This window comes from Scophthalmus maximus, chromosome 19, assembly GCF_022379125.1.
Source record: "Scophthalmus maximus strain ysfricsl-2021 chromosome 19, ASM2237912v1, whole genome shotgun sequence".
Lineage (NCBI taxonomy): Eukaryota > Metazoa > Chordata > Actinopteri > Pleuronectiformes > Scophthalmidae > Scophthalmus > Scophthalmus maximus.
In genome coordinates, this window is record NC_061533.1 from 6,095,403 (window position 1) to 6,112,948 (window position 17,546).

General features: G+C 42.3%; 1 protein-coding gene across 1 annotated transcript in view; it reads left to right on the forward strand.

Moving 5' to 3' along the window:
• The first annotated feature begins 2,048 nt into the window (after window positions 1-2,048).
• aacs (acetoacetyl-CoA synthetase) overlaps window positions 2,049-17,546 on the forward strand; it is a 31,696-nt gene continuing 16,198 nt past the window's right edge. The window contains exons 1-10 of the mRNA XM_035640248.2: window positions 2,049-2,395; window positions 3,790-3,893; window positions 4,989-5,109; window positions 5,274-5,387; window positions 7,684-7,781; window positions 8,168-8,282; window positions 8,723-8,804; window positions 8,920-9,073; window positions 12,749-12,829; window positions 13,499-13,623. Of these exons, the coding sequence (XP_035496141.2) occupies window positions 2,257-2,395; window positions 3,790-3,893; window positions 4,989-5,109; window positions 5,274-5,387; window positions 7,684-7,781; window positions 8,168-8,282; window positions 8,723-8,804; window positions 8,920-9,073; window positions 12,749-12,829; window positions 13,499-13,623 (1,133 nt within the window). The 5' untranslated portion in view covers window positions 2,049-2,256. The remainder of the gene's footprint in view (window positions 2,396-3,789; window positions 3,894-4,988; window positions 5,110-5,273; window positions 5,388-7,683; window positions 7,782-8,167; window positions 8,283-8,722; window positions 8,805-8,919; window positions 9,074-12,748; window positions 12,830-13,498; window positions 13,624-17,546) is intronic.

A 17,546-nucleotide genomic window follows, 5' to 3' on the forward strand; every position in this document is an offset into this window, starting at 1 on the left:
CCGGTGATCCTCCTGTTATATCTTCTCTGGTTTGATGAGACAAAAGCTGAAGCCTTTGGGCAGAACTTTCAACACTGTGCGGATGAAGTGGACTTTTTATGAGAATAAAATAAATACTGGAAAGCTGATATCTAAAAACGTGTCTGCACGAATTTTACATAAACGGAAGAGACATCACGTAAAGAGGAATCAGTGCATTTAAAATCCATTGCAGTTTAACTATAAATATGTAAATCTGTGTTTAAAGATCCCAGTTTTTGTTCAATTCTGTCGTCATTTGGAGCATTTGCACATTTTGTTCTTTCTTTTTGGTCAGGAAGAGACTCTACACTTTTACATCTGCATCATGTGTCATGCATTTGGGTTTATTTTCCCTTGACAACTGGCACCGTTTCCTGTGTTTTAGGGCAGAATATGACTTTGGGTTGCAGCATTCTGGTTTGATCTGCTCTTATAAGGACGCAGACGCTTACATTACAAAATACTATCAGGTTACATTTTTGTTTGCCCAGTTGACTCTGTCTTCCTTTCTGCTCTATGGAGTAAAATGGCAACAGTCTCACAAAGAGATTTTCACTCTCTGCATTTGAGCAATACTAATGTGACCTACAAGATGCAGAAATAAGATGACTCACTCAGAGTGGGTTATTTTCGGTCTCTAGGTAGATTAATGAGCAGATACTGGGAATGACGTGCTGCCTTTTGAGTTTAAACAGTGAAAAGTAAATGAAAGACAGTTACAATCACTACTAATAAGTTATTATGGGCATTCAGAAATGCAAACTTAGTTAGACTAGACAGGACTTACCTTGACAAAACTAGAGAAAAGAGCATTACTGAATCAAAGTTGAGATGACACCACCACAAGGTGAGGAGGGTCGTTCTTCCCTCTCACTGATTGGGCACACCTCTAAAACTTTCCTTCCTTCTCGCTGTGTGATTGGCCAACGCGCTCCCTTTGGCACTCGAACCAAGCTGCCCATTGCTCCACGGAGACGCCCGTCCACGGGGGACGATACGCCCACGCATAGACCCATCGGTCGTCTGATGTGGAACCAGAGCGCTCTGGACCAATCAGAATCCTCCCTTTTGACAGGCAAGATTGCAACACGCACGAGAGTCTCGACTGTTGCGCGTTCACGTGTGGGAGACGTTCAAGAGTTCTACGGGCTGAACGCGAAAATCGAGGAAATGAATTGGATCGTTAACATAAATGAAATTTCTGTTGGCAAATTAATATTCCCGTATTATAAACAGATATGCGTTTATATAAAGTGTAATTCATGATATTGTTCAGTGGATCAAAGTTGACCATAAGAGATTGCACTCGTTTAATCTGCATTTATTATTGAATTAAACCTTTACAAATAACAAATGCAAAAGTATCACATACGAGTAAAAAAAAAAAAACACCTGCCCATGAATGCTACATGCAGTGACATGAGAAGAATAAGATGTAAATGTAAAAGTCTTGAGTGTAGAAATTACAATTCGGTACAGTGCCTTAGTAAAAAATATCCTCAAAATGTCTCCAATTTATTTATAGATTAAGTGAATCTCATATATTGAATCAAACAGTGGACATATTCAAGAACAACAAAAAAAAGCTAATATTTTTGGTGGTTTGCAAGGTTTCTCATATCTGGCTAGTGACCATTGCATCTATTAGACTGTCAGGATATCTATGAGATCTTTTCATGTATCGGGTTTAGGGTTTATCATATTTTAAAATAAACACAGGAAGTGGGAAATGATGTAACTCATCGAGTTACAAAATAGGTGCTCTCATTCATTTAGCCTAATTTTGATTCACTTAAATCCACAAATGTGATTACAATTACCTATACTCAAGACTGTGAGATGTTTCACTTACTTAAAATTAAATATTAAATACTTGGAAACCTCCCTGGGGCGCCTTCAAACAGGACTTTAGCATTTTGTCTATAACAGTACAGAACAGTTGACAGCTTTTGAACGCAGCACGCCCTGGCGCGTCATAGCGCCGGGGGAGTGGCCTGTGTGGCGTTCAGGGGTCTGCCCCCCACGCTCGTCCTTTGACAGTGGAGCCTTCTAGCTGCTGCTGCGCGCTGTGATTCCCGAGCCTCTCTCTCTCTCTCTCTCACACACACACACACACACACACACTGGAAGCAGGACGCCGGCCCGTGAGCTAATTCAACACCAGCCCCTTTCTACTGCCGGGCGACACGCGACGTTCAGGGGCCGGACGAAGGAGGGACGTAGGAAAAAACGAAGATGTCCAAAGACACGGAAGGCAAGAGCGAGAAGATCATGGACATGGAGAGCAAGGTGCTGTGGTACCCGGACTCCAAGAGGAACACGCAGATGGACAAGTTTAGGATACAGGTCAACGGGAACTACGGGCTTAATCTGGGTGAGTGGCGCGGCAGGGAGCGAGGGAGGGACGCACACACACACACACACACACACACACACACACACACACACACACAGGGTGTATGTCTGGAATGAATGATTCCATTACAGCCCGTGAGGGTGGATGTGTAAACACAATGGCACACAGTGTCCCCCCCCCCCCCTCCCTCTGCTACCTGTCAGCACATGTTGTGTCGTTATCCTGCCACATACTGAGTATTACCATTAATAATATTATTATTCATATTTCTACATGCGCAGTGGTTTAATGCTCGGCTTCCAGACAAGGACGAGCTGGCCGTTTTACTGTAATTGTAAATCCAGGAGGAATGCAGAGGAACTTGATCATCAGCGTTTTGAATGAATGAATGAATGAATGAGTGACTGAGTGAGAGAGAGAGAGAGAGAGAGAGAGAACAGATGTGTGTGTAGCAATTTTTTTTTGCTGAAAATCTTTTTTGTGTGTGTATTATACGATAACTACTTGTTTTGTTGCACGATATATTGTCCATAGGGCTGCAACTAACGATCATTTTTTTCGATTATTAGACGTCATTTTAAGACCTTTTTTTTAATGCTGAATCACATGAGCTTGCAGTAAATATTGTACAAAGTAATTATCGTGACAGGCCGACAGACAGGTTGGATTAGTTGTTCAGTAAAGTGTCTGAGAGAGAGACAGAGGCCTGATCACCAGATGATGAAGTTAATAGAAAAGAAGAAATCATCACATGACCTAACTAACCATTCTGTTTATTTTCTCAGACTTAAAAAAAAAAAATAATAATACAATTTTAATGAAACAATCTGCAGCGACAACATCCTCTCCCTGGCTGATGATTATTCATATACGAGGAGCAAGTATATCCTCTGTTCAAAGTACAGCATGATTAATACTAGATACATACATATAGGTTTGTCAAATACAGTAACTCGTGGTTTTCTGCTGACGAGTCGATACGTGAACTGTTGAATCTGCTGTAAATATTCAGAAGGAAAATTTCAACATCCAGCAGAAAACCAGACTTTTACATTTTATGATGTTTTTTTAAAAATAAATGAAACATGTAAATATGCAGAAGTCAATTCAAACAGGAAACAGTAGCCACTGGTATCATTTAAATAAATAAATAACTATTGACATTTAATCATTAATCTTTACGTCATGTATGGATATTATCAATGTTAGTGCCATGTTTGCAGAGTCAAAGGTCATAGTTTGTGTCATTAATGGTTTTGATTTTGTGTTTCCTGTTTCCTGATATTTCCTTGTATCCAGCCATCTGTAGCGACTTCACATTACAAGTTTGAGCTGATAGTCACAACAGCAGGGTGATATTTTGTAATGAATCTCCGGTAATTTGCTGTTTTGTTTTTTTTTTGCCCCTCTAGTTAACTACAACGACCTGTACCAGTGGTCGGTGGACAGCTACGCGGAGTTCTGGGCGGAGGTGTGGCGCACCTGTGGAGTCGTCAGCTCCAAACCGTACGAGGAGGTGAGTCCATCATCCGCTGTCACGTCATCACTGTAGGAGTGGAATGGTGTGATGTCACATCCCATTCATTATAGTAGATTGAATGTTCTAACATTCAATAATGAATGTTAGAATGGTAGATTCTAACATTCATTATTGTTAGAGTTTTTCATATTATGAATCAATTTAGAATAGTGCCAACAAATGAGTAGTTTTAGGTTCCAAAGTGACAAGTACAGAAACCATAGACCTTATATAAAAATGGACACAGTCAACATGTCCAGAAAGTGAAGCCGATGCCTTTAAGACGTCTGTTTCTATAGAAGTCAACGAGAAAATGAAATCACCACAGCTGCAGAGTTGACTGAAGGCAGTGAGTGTCAGTATCTGAATTGATTAAGCAGCAAATTATTGGATTTGTGAACCATTTTTGGAATAAAGAAAAAAATCTCGATGACACCTGTCAAAGTGAAAAGAAAATGCATGTCTACAGCTGAAATGTACACACGGTACTTTTCTTATTGCTGAAGTTAAAATAATTGCCAAACCAATTCATCCCATTTGTTGACATGAAAGATCAACCTATTGCGGTCGGGGGAAGGACGTTTCACTGGTTTTAAAAGTATCTGAGTTCTGTTGTCTTCGTTATGTCATTTTTCCTCCTAGTGCTGCTCAGTTCCAGGATGTGGCCACTCAAGTGGGTGTGTGAGATAACTAATGATGCCTGTTGCCTGAGCTAATGACATCAAGCGTTTTGTCACCACACCCCTTCAGTACACATGGAAAAGACTTTCCACGTCACACGCTGGCCACGGGTTCTTCTTCCATCGTACACTTTATTGCCCACTTTATCCTCTCTTAGGTTTTGCAGCACCTGCCGTTATTGGATCGGAGACAGTTAGTCGGACGCATTAATCTGGCAGTTACAAGTAAAGAGGAGAGGCACACGTCAGAGTTTAATGAAGAAGAATTAAAGGAAGGGGGGGGGGGATTTGAATATTTCCAGCAGCAACATCACCTGTAGAGCTTTAAAATGCAAAAGAGCCTTGGTCCGTGACCCTGGAGTGACTCTCCCCCGTCTATGTTCTTGGTGTCTGTTTTATTGGCGCTCGCCAGGTGGTGGACGTAACCAAGCAGATCTCAGATGTTCCAGAGTGGTTCAAAGGGGCTCGGCTCAACTACGCCGAGAACCTGCTCAAACACGCAGACCAGGACAAAGTGGCTCTGTATGCGGCAAGTAAGTATACGGCATAGTATATGGCTCAACTCGTAAATGAAAACGGGATTTACAAAGTGGCACACAAAATCTCAAAGTGTCCAAACCAATTCGAAACACGTGTGAATGTCCACAGTTTACTCAATCGTTGTTTCTTTTGATTGATGTGTTTTGTCGTCTTTTAGGGGAAGGGGGCGAGGAGATTGTGAAGGTGACGTTCGGGGAGCTCAGGCGCGACGTGGCGTTGTTTGCGGCAGCCATGAGGAAGATGGGAGTCCAGACTGGAGACAGGGTTGTAGGTGAGTCTCAGATTGTATTGTTCTCCGCGTCATCGGGGGTAAAACATTGTTGGTATTTTGATGTATTTATGTATTTTTGTTCCATTTTTCCCTGCCAAGTCACGTCCTAACACCTCACCGTAGCCATTTGCCATTCGTTGTGTTTTCGCGTGCACTGGCGAGGACGACAGCTTTTTATGAAAATAAACATTTGCTTTTCCAAAGTTAATATTTGATTTGCTTTCCCCCTGCAAGACACCACTGTACAGTGCAGTCATACAGATCCACACGTTCACACTGAGCAGTGCAGCGGCGTGAGCCTTAAGGCAGTTCTCATCTACACATTTCCCCCCCCCCTCATTTGTGATCTGCACATTTTCTGAAAATCTCTTGTGTCAAATGCTTTTGAGAACTTTTCTCTCTGTCACTTTCACATTTCTTTTTTGCCACATTGCTGCACATTGAGCTGCTCAGCTATCAGGGGTCGAGTTACTTTAGAGGTGTCAAACTGAAGTATCTCAGATGTCTGAACTCAAATCCTTTGGGCATTCAGAGGTTTTCTGTTCTCAGAATACACAGCCATACCAAACATTGCTGATTATACATAAGTACAATGTGTTTGTTCAGCTAATATGACGACTACAATCCTTTTGTTTGTCAAGATCACGGTCGTCTGGCTGCCTAAATGAGTCAGAAGCTCTAAAATTCGGTGGTTGCTAAATTCTGTGTAATATAGTGTGATCGAAAACCTCTTCTTCCTCTCCCGGCTCATGAATTGATGCTGCATCTATCTTCTGTCTATCGTGTACTGTAATCACAACGTCTCCTACACGGCTATTTACGCGTTCCATTCGCCGCTCTGTGCCACTTCCACCGGCCGTGACACAGAAATGCTTATCGAGCTGTTGGCGCTGTGTCAGTGTCAGGGGGCTTCAGTCACACTGGGGTCTGTCAAGCAGCCGCATCTCAGGTTTCAGAGGCTTTCATTCTTTGAGGCGACCTCTGTTTCTGCTCAAGCTGGATTCCACACGTTGTGGAGATTTCATTTCTGGCAAAAAATGTGTGACAAAGTGAAAATCTGTACAAACACAAGGGTCTAAGAAATATTCTGTCATCTGTAATGAACAAGTCATCCTCCACGAAAAGTTAATAGAAGAGAATTCCAAGTTGAGGTTGGGCAGCACCCTGGTAAGACTTGAGATTTTGAATTTGAGTGTCCAGGGGGAAAAAAAAAATAGTGGCTCACTGTATTCTGACATATCCAGAAGAAATAACACCCACATTCTTTGGCTCTTATATGTTCCAAAGGTTTCCTGCCTTTATTCTGAAGCAGCCATGTGACCGACGTCTATGGCTGTGACTCACATCGAGTCAGTCTGTGCAGGAAGGACCGGGATGCGTTTTCGGATGCGCTTTGAAAGATTGTGTGTGTTTGTGTTCAGAACAAAGATGGAGGATGCGGGAGGGAAATCCATTAGCTAAATGACTTAAGCCCTGTAGGAATCTCATTAGAAAGACGGGAGGGACGCAGGGAGGGACAGAAAGGGCAGAGGGAGAGAGAAAGAGGGAGATAGCCTGCTTCTTTATACCCCTTTCCTTTACATTTCTTACATATCTTAACAGAAATTAGTTTGTATGCGTGTCCTCACTTGTGTGTGTGTGAGAGACAGAGATGTCCTTGTGTCCAGGTTGTAACTTAATTGAAGTGTCAGTGTCTGTAATCCAGGAGATATATGTGCACTTAGCTGATGAAGGCAGCCAAGCTTTATAGCAGAACATGAGTCAACTCAGCACACACACGCACACACACACACACACACACACACACACACACACACACACACACACACACACACACACACACACATGCACACACTCTCACTCATACACACATATGTATGCTCTCTTCTGTGCACCTTTTTATTTGCATTGGTCTTGACATCCTGGACACAGCCCTCCGCCCTGTTACAATGCTTATGTCCTTCACAGCCACTGTTCATGCTCTGGGGATATATGTTTTAAAGTGTTTGTCATGAAAAATAAACAGTCTTACTGTTGACTCATTCAAATGTGCAGCGGTACGTCATGTAACGTTCGCACGTATTTTGAACGTTACAGCATGTACATTTATTCCAGTAGAATCCGAAAATAAATGATGAACCTGTACTTTAAATTCATCAAAGACCGCCATAATACTTAATTTTTCTACATGTATCAATAGTCACCTTTTGATTTAAAAAAAAGAAAGATTGATTTTTCGAATTGTATTTCAAACTTAAATGTGTTCCTCCTCCCTGTCCCGTGTCTCCCCCTCCAGGCTACCTGCCCAATGGTATCCATGCAGTGGAGGCCATGTTAGCAGCAGCCAGCATCGGAGCCATTTGGAGCTCCACGTCTGTTGACTTTGGAGTCAATGTAAGGATTATAATGTACAGTTATGTATCCATGGTTGTGGGAAAAAACACTGTTAGACCCCCTATAAATATGTAGTATAGTAAAAGGGGGAATGAGGGAGCAAAGTATCATGTGTGTGAGCGTGAGTGGAAATAACTGCATCTCCTTCATCAATGGTCCTTTTGTAGTCCTGGTCCCTGTTTTTCTGTGTTTCTGGTGTGCTACTGCCCCCTCTGGCAGATCAGGGAACTACTCTTACCATGCTGAAAACAAGTGTTTCAAGTTTTTCTTGTGAGCATCAGTAAAATTCTCCTCTCATCTCCTGGAAAGGTTAATCACACTTGAACGTTTTTTTCTGCAGTTGTTATTATTTGTTCCACTTTTAACTCTCACTCTGTTTTTTTCAGGGTGTCCTTGACAGGTTTTCTCAAATCCAGCCCAAACTCATCTTCTCTGTTGCCGCCGTGGTTTACAACGGAAAGACGCATGACCACATGGAAAAGCTGAACAGTGTTGTCAAAGGTTGTCAATCACATTTTTACTTCTGATCTGATGTCTCTGACCAAATATTAGAATCCTTTTATTCTGCAGAGTGACCAATTCATTTGGTGTCTTCTTCTGATGGAAGGCGCAGAGTTTGTACAGAGGCCGTCAAAGAGAGACAACATTTGTCTCATATCGTTAGAGATGCGAGATGAGAGATTTGGTCACTTTATGGCAAGTGAAACCTTGGAACAGAGGCAGGATTGATGTAAAGAATGAAGTAGGGATCCTAATCTGCTACCACAGGAATATTCATAGAATTAATACGCATCATCACTCTTTTACCAAAATGTATTTATACTTTTACTTAGAACCAAAATGTGTCCTCTGGGAACCCTCTTGGTTCTACCATTAAACTTCAGTGTGAAGAGAAAAAAACCAAACAAAAACATCATCTTTTCTTCCTCTCTGACCTCCAGGTCTGCCGGACCTGGAGAAAGTGGTTGTGATTCCCTACGCTCGCTCCAAACACGAGACCGACCTCTCCAAGATCCCCAACAGGTGTGTGTCTGTGGATACAACTGTACTGAAGTGTTAAAACTGGCCAAACCTCTGACATTAGGTCAGAGATTTAGTTTTATGATCCAATAAACGTTTTCTTGAATTTCTCTCACAGTGTATTTTTAGACGACTTCTTGGCATCCGGCCGCGGCGACGCCGACCAGTTTCCTCAGCTGGAGTTCGAGCAGCTTCCATTCAGTCATCCTCTGTTCATCATGTACTCCTCTGGAACCACAGGAGCCCCTAAATGTATGGTCCACTCTGCTGGGGTAAGGAATACGCTGGCTTTTAATTGGCCCATAATCAAAAACTAAGGATCGCTCTACCCTAACCCACCTTGATAGGAATTTTAAAAAAAACTAAAAAACATGGATTTCATGTCAGTACATCCTTTCAAAAATCTTTGACATAAAACAAATGATTTATTTGGCCGATAAACAGAGTAGATCATTTCTAACAGTACATAGGCTTTTAAAATAAAAAAATAAGAAAAATTGATTGTAGTTTTAGCATTGAACATAGTTTTCATGACAGGTGCTAAATAAGTATGTATATGTAGTCAGTTGATGGCTGTATTGTTCCATGGCAGAGACACACTATACAATGCAGGCTCTGCATGTAGCAAGGAAATGAGAATTGCAGAAATATTTGACTGGATGCTATTAACTTTATTGCATAAAAACTGAAACAATTAATTTACAAATTCAATTCATGTGCTAAAAAGGAGAAAAACATGTTTTTCACAGTAACAGTGGCTTTGCAGCATGATTCACGGTTTTTGGGCCTGTTCGGAATCTGAGGGAAACTTGCTGCTGCTTTACAGAGTTTAGTTAATAACATAAAAATCAACCAAGGCCAGAAAATAATAGTAGACACGCTGGGGATGATGATACTAGTGGCCAAAGGCCTTTTTTTAAACGTGTCCAGATATGAGGTGTTGTGGATCTCTACCAGTAGAGGGTGCCAGAGGGTGACGGCTGCCACACTGAATGTCCTGTCACCATAGGTAGTCAGGCTGGTGCGGGGGACGGTGAGCAGGCCCGTATCAGAGGACCGTAGGTTCCAGGATGGGGATATAGGGGTGTAGAAGGTCAAACGGTAACTGCGGGGGGGGGGGGGATTTATAGATGAGGAGGAGGATTTTGTACATGATGCAGGACTCGACCGTGAAGCCAGTGAAGATGGAGGAGGCGGGTGGGGCTTGGTTCGGTAGAGATCCCTGGCACAGGGAGTTCTGCAGAGACTGGAGGAGGGAAGATTCCATTGGAGAGAAATCATGGCTGACAGAACCCAGCTTGCGCTTGCTTTTTATAAATCTACTCTTAAAGTCATGACGTCTCACATTAAAGGGGTTTCGGAAAAAACGCATTATGCTACTGCTGCCTTGACTCACGTTCTCTCAAAATCACATTAGATTTCCTGTGCTAGTCCCTCCCGTAGCCAGTGATGTCGACGTTTACGACTTCATGGACCGGCAATTTTGAACCGGTTCTACGTTAGGTACCGACGCCAGCACCGCGTCCGTGAAATAGAGCTATGATCAGAGTCCATTGTGTGAGGAAGGTGTGACGCCTTAGGGATAATTAAAGTCCTTTCATGTTAAGTGAAGTAACAGGCACATATTAATCAGAGATGGGTCCTTGTTGTTGTAGAATTTCCATTCCTTGTAGATGTTGCTCGCTTCCTTCCATTCACTTCGTCGTGTTTTAATCTCCCCAGTCATCTGATGTAAATTTCCCCTGACGAGTTGAAAGCCGTTCTCTCCTCATAGCGGGTAGATTTCGTGTCGGTTCAATATCCGCATGATAGTTTTTAATTGTAGGATGGAAGAAAGTTGAATCCTTGGGTCCATAAAACAAGCTGTTTGTCCCCACTATGAACCCTTTAATGGCTCTGAGGCCGGGTCGTATCTGCCACACGGGAATGGTACATCTTACATCCTAAAAAAACGAGTTGGCCCGTGGGTTGTCCTGTGTTCTACTTTGTATTTGTACAGCTATATTAAATTGACTCACTGCTCCAAATGGGTTAGACAGACCACAGCTGTTTCAGACTCACACACAAAAACAAATTCTGGCCACATCTGTTCCTCATGAGTTGGCCCATATTTACAGTTTCATGTGCAGTGCACGCCATTTATATTGATATACATATGAACAATGTGAAAGGAAGGCACAAATTTCATATACGGCCATTTTTTTTCTCTCCAGGAAAAAGAATAAGATGAGAAAGATTAATATTTTGATATAAAAATATTCTTAAATATTCTTAAATTGAGAAAATAACCTTTCTGGTCCATTTAGAAGCTTTTCTGGAGCTTTCAGTAATATGACATGGTCTTCATCAGCAGATAGATTTTGCTCAGTGGTCAAGCAACTGGCCAGATGTCTCATTCATGTTTGTGCTAGACCTGAATTTAAAGTCATCAGACGACTTTCGTATCCCTAGTGGTTCCAGGTGATATTGTTCTTTGGTAACTGTCATAAAGACGCAGCGGTAAGGAAGCAGGAACTCCATTTAGTTTTTTCTTTTGTTAGCTTGTTCTTTTTGTCATTTCCATCACAATGACAAGTTTAAGACAAAAAGTTGTGTTTTATGCTTTAAATAAGTTAGTTAATCTTGACCTTGGAAACAGAAGCTGAAGGTCTCTCCACATGCTCCATGTAGTGGCAGTATCCAGAGATATGTGACAATATGATCCAAAATTGTGAAGGCCATGAAAGCTCCCACTTAATCAATACCATATAGTTGTTAGAGAAACGGGACGCACATCGGACATATTAGGAGCAAAACCATCTTCTTTCATGTAGCTGTTGGTTTTCATTTTTGTTACCTTTTTGCACCACTAGGTGGCAGCAGACTTCCACCAGCAGGCCTCTGAAAGGTTATTTGCTCTCGGAGGGGAGTATGAATGACATTTGTTCCCCCCCCTGCTTCATGCCACATCTGAGCGAGGCAGAGTGTTAGACGATTTCAAAAGGGCCACTGCACTTTGAAGGCTGAAACACTCGACGTTCAAAACGCGGCCAACACACATAAACAAACACATTTGCACTTTTACACAAAGCGCTTCCTCCCTGACACCAGTTTTTTTCCCGGTTTCATTCTTGTACCCTCCCAGTCGTCTTTCACATTGGTTTTCTATCCTCAACTTGCATGCATATTTTCTCCCTTTTATGCCACTTAGTCCCCGATTCCAGACTCCCATTAGATTTATTCCCCGGCTCGATTTCTTTCTCTCCCCAGCACCCTGTTTCATTCTTCCTCCCCTTTCTTCCTCTTTTTATATTCGTCCTCCCTGTCGCCGTCGCTTTCTTTCGCGCCGCATCCTTCTCCCCATGCCGCTGATAATTGGACAGTAATGCGTCGGAGAAAACATTTCATATTGGGACGCTGGCAGTCCTCTCTGGCTCCGCCAATTAGCCCCGGCACCGCTGCGCGTTCTGCTTTGTTACGGCTCTGTTAACATGCTGTCGGCGGCGAGATGGCACGAACCAGAAGGACGGGCATGGCAGCTGAGTCCTGCCAAAGATTATATGCACACGCGCGCACACGAATACACGGACCAGCGGTTTATGTGAACAGCAAAGTACACACACAGGCTCAAAACTGAAGTGCACACCGAGTGACACACAGTCCTACAGTTCATACTTTGCACCATCAATAATGAACTATCCAACTGTGATGGGTAAGACGCTGCGGGAGAATCCGCACTTACCTCGAATTGCCCTTTTTGTTGGACAGAGATCTTCTGTGTTCAGTTGCCTCAGATAAGGAAGGAGTATAAACATATTTTTGAATAAGAAACAAACTAGCTTTTTTTTAATGACTTCATTTCAGGCACAGCTAAACTATAATCAATAAGACTTATTGTGATGTGTCAAAAATATGAACCGAAAAACAAAGCACATTAACACTCTCTCCCTCTCTGTCCGTCTCTTCAGGGCACGCTCATCCAGCACTTGAAGGAACACATTCTCCATGGCAACATGACCAGCAGTGATGTCATCATTTACTACACCACGGTAGGTCCACACACAACTTTTTTTTCACACAAAGGGACACGCGTGGTACCAAGACTTCCTAATCCCGGGGCAGTTTCCACTGCCCTTCCCGGCTGTCTCATCTTAGCTATCTGCACGGGTGTAATGTTTAATATTGCAGGCTATTATCATTAAGCATGAACCCGGTCACAAAGACACATTCACATGTACGCACAAACAGATCTTATCGAAGGATCAGCAGAACTGCATTGATTTGTGAGAGCTAAAGCTGCGATTGTGTGGAATTTGTATTTGTGTGTCTAGTGTGCAATTGCCATCAGGTTTGTGGCAAAAATTCAATACACAAACAAGGAAGTCCTCAGATTTGAATAACCTGTTATGCCTGAGCAATAGTCCAACACTCCAAAGTATTGAATGTATACTAGTAGAAAACAGAGAAATGGAGCAAATACCCACATCGGAGAAGCTAAAACCAAATTATTTCTTGTATTTCTTTTTGATATATCCTGTATTGGCACTGCATGCATTTCTTTAATGAAGTAGAAAAAAGGAGTAGCTCAGCATTAGGAATGTGGAATTTGTGGGGCAAAATAAAAACGTTTGTTACCCGTTTATCTATTTATTGACGAGAAAGAAGCGTTCGCAGAAAAATAAACTGACCACCGTGTTTGTGCCTGTGATGTTTTATAGACCGGCTGGATGATGTGGAACTGGCTGGTGTCGGCTCTGGCGGTGGGAGCCTCAGTGGTTTTATATGACGGTTCACCTTTAATGCCCACACCTGATGTACTGTGGAACCTGACAGACCAGCTGGGGTGAGTTAGGCACACACACACACACACACACACACACTCCTGAATAAGAGGGGCTGCCAAAAGGGAGTGACAGTGACTGGATTTTTTTATTACTTACAGTTGGATGATTTTTATTTTCAACCCCAAAAAATGAGTGCTATCAAAGTGAGCTTTACTGACAGAAGGGGGTTGAACTGTGAAGAATCATAACCGTAATTATCAGGTTACGGTGTTGGGGCCACCGTAAAGACAAAACAATTTCAAAAACAAATTCCAAAACTGAACTAATTCTTCCTATTTCTGTAAAGAAAATCTCTAAATACTCTCACTGTCGGTTGTGGCTGTAATAGAGTAGAGTGCAGCCCAAGACATGCGGCGTGCAGTAAACATTTTATTTGTTTGCTCTCTAATTTATCAATGCTAATTTTAAATTAGAGAAGGACAGACAAGATGGATTGGTGGCAAAGGAGACTAACAAAAGTAGGAGATAAAAACGGCCTGCACGTAGTGTAACGCCTTGGTAAACATAACATCCTGATGTCTCACAAGAGGCACTCTACACCCCTATGATAAACCCAACTTGCTCATGGATTACCACAAATGAGCTGCCTTCCTGTCATTTAAAAAAATGCAGTGACATGTTCTCCTCGGCTAAAGAGGCTGCTCCGAGTCACCGGGGCCAGTCGTCTCCCTCTCAAGCCTGTTGTTATTGAGATTGATGGTGATGGTGATGGTGTGTATTTGTAATGACCCAAACGCCCAGGTCAAGCTGCAAGACAGTCAAACCTAAAGTTTGCCGTCTAATGGTCCTGTGATACCAGCGTCAGATGCTGTGTAGACCCTGTATCCCCTCTCGATCATTGAACAACTATTTCACACACTGCACCCGCAGGTTCAAAAATAGCACAGAGGATATTAACAGCAGAGCCTCTATCTTGGGTAAAGGTCCTGAAGGCCCCCTCCCACCTCCATCACTATCACCACCATAAACAGCAGATGTTAAACCCAGTATTGATCCTCTGTTATTGTCTTCTGAAGACAGCGAGAGAAAAGCTCGAAGTGGTCAAGGATAAAAAAAAAAAAAAAAACGCCCGGTGGGCGCAATTAATTGCTTCAAATTTAATAGAGAAGGTGGTGAGCAGATATTTTATTTTCTCTTTGTGTGTGTGTACTCGTATTTAAATTCCCTCAAACGGTCTGAAGGTTGCGTGTACTCAATACTCTCCGAGCGTTTCCAATTAAAATTTCACTTTTGCAGGGGCAGGGTAGTAAGCTCAGATAGTCCGTAAAATATAGTGGATAATTACGTTCAAAACATGACAAGCCAGTAGTTTGAGTTGGACCATGATGTTTGACCGGTAGTTTCACTTTACTCTCCTTTTAAATTAAGCACTTAGGCCATATTCAATCAGGATGTCCCCTGAACACAGATATCTATTTAATTCCACTGGCTTCTGAAGTCAAGCTTAATAGCAGCTACTTTTTTTTTAGGACATTTTAAGGAGAGCTTTCCAGTAAAATAAGCTGGATAATAATACACATCTGTGTTAGCTTGTTAGCTGAGATAACATATGATGATCGCTTGCCTGTTCCTTCACTACCTATGGCTAGAAATGTTTTAACAAACACAATAAATCAACACAAATTGAAGCGATAATGTGCAAGACTGTGTAAGAATATATGAATCAGAAAATGTAATTGTACTTCCCTTGTTTAGAACGGCAATACATTTGCAAAGTTTGTCTTTGTCTAACCTATAGGAGATGATATAGGAGATGAGACGAAAAAACTGATTTCTTTTTGCCGCACACACAGAACCAACAGCAAGCCGACCATGAGAAAATATTCACTAAACTTTACAAAAAATCTATTGGATTAAAATTGCTTATTGCCCCTTTAAGGTGACCATCACTACTCATTAGTTTCCAATACTGTCTGATCGCACTGAATCTTTTTTTAATTACCCCAAAACATTTACTTCTTCCCTAAATTGTAACCCATGTGTTTCACAATGCTCGTGGGAATATGCATTTTTGTCTCGAGCAGACAAACTCCACATCTCACAAATATTATAAAAGGAAAGCGGTGGAGGAAAATCCACGAGGAATTCTCTCACCCTCTTCACCCCGACTGAACACTGAACCCGACGTGCCCTTCAGCCACTTTAGCAGTAGGAGACTGTCTCACATAAGGGCAGCTTTACTGTGTGTGTGTGTGTGTGTGTGTGTGTGTATTACTGAGTACACTCAGTCAACCTTTGGCTAAACTATGTTTAAAAAAAATAAATAAAAGCACTGTGGTCAGCAAAAGTAAGACGCTTAAAGACAGTTATACCCCAGACACACATTCAGTGCATGAGAGATGGCATATTGCCTTCAGCAAGGAAGGGGAGTAATGGGGAGAGAGAAAAAAACGGACACAGATGGGGGAGTAGTGGAAGCTATGGAGTGAAAGTGTCAAGGAAAAATAAACTTTAACGGCAGAAACTCAGAACGGGATTGGAAGATCCCAAAGCCAATGAGCTCCTTTCACAGTTTTTAGTAGACATTAGAAATAGCAAACACGTTAGGCTCTTCAAATGTATGAATGGTTCCTCCTCGGTGAAATGACTAATAGAGTGAGAGGTTATTCCAGTTTCTGAAGCTTTGCGGCGGGCTAATATCAACAGCATTCTTTGGTTCTTTAGAAAAAGCTCAGATTAGATAAATGTCCTTGTCTTTCAACCAATGCGGCTCGTTTACCGCTTGAAAAAATTAAATGGGAAAATGGAGTGAGCAAGGTTAGAATACTGTTAGGATAATTACCCACATAGAGGAGTTCAGTCGAGGGCTGCCAGCGTGACAGAAAGACAGATGGAACCTTTTTAAACTGTGAGGAGAGATTTTTTTTTTTTACCAATTAAGTGCTGATGTTGCCACATCATTTCCCAGATTCCAGCGCTCGTGTGTAAAAAAGAAAAAAACTCCTGTGGGAGAGGCTGACATGCATTTTTTTTCTTTTGCACCCTCATCTTCTGAAACTAAGGTTGGACATTTTTTTAAATGGGGCCAATTCTGTCAGAGTGTCGGGGTGCTATCGTACACCGTGGGCACAAAACGGCGCCAAGCGTGTAACGCGAGTGTCTCTGCTAGTTTCAGACTGACGCAGCTCATATTTTTCCCTTCCACCAGTGCCCGTGTTGTTGTGATAGCAAATGCACTTGTGCCCATAATGAGCACCCACGGGTGTGCTGGTCTTAAAATGAGGTGTGGTCAGGTGCATTGTTGGCGCAAAAAAGCGATTGGGGAGCGATCGACCAACAAAGACCTGGTCTGATGTCGATGGTTCAGAATTTTACTGTTTTTATTTAAAGGTGACATATTATACAAAAATCACTTCTTTCAGAGTTTGGGCAACTACATGTGTGTATCTGCGGAGCCTGCCAGCCCACAAACTGTGAAAAAGAAACACCCTGTGGTTTTTTGTGAAATGGCTAAACCCTACAGCCTGCCTCTGAACGACTGGTTCAGATTTTTGTCCCACTGTGATGTCACAGTTGGAGTCTTTTGGGGGTAATCCCGCCTGCAAACTGAGAGTCTCCACTTTAGTGGTGAAGGGGCGTGACATTTCCTACACATTTTGAAATCGGTTGACCAATCACAACAAACTGGGGCCAGCTGGCCAATCAGAGCAGACTGGGGTTGAACAGGAGGGGGAGGGGCTAAATGGAATCCAGGCGTTTCAGACAAAGGTTGAAAAGAGGAGCTGCAGGAATGGACAGTATGAGAACACTGATGCCTTTTCTGAACATTAGAGCATGTAAAACTTCTCAAGTGGTAACCCAAATTAAAAGTATGAACCTGTAAATGAGCATAATATGTCACCTTTAAAGGCACTTCATTGAGACAGGTATGTGTTCCTACATAGGCGGGTAAATAATGTATGTACGCTCATGCAGAGAGTCT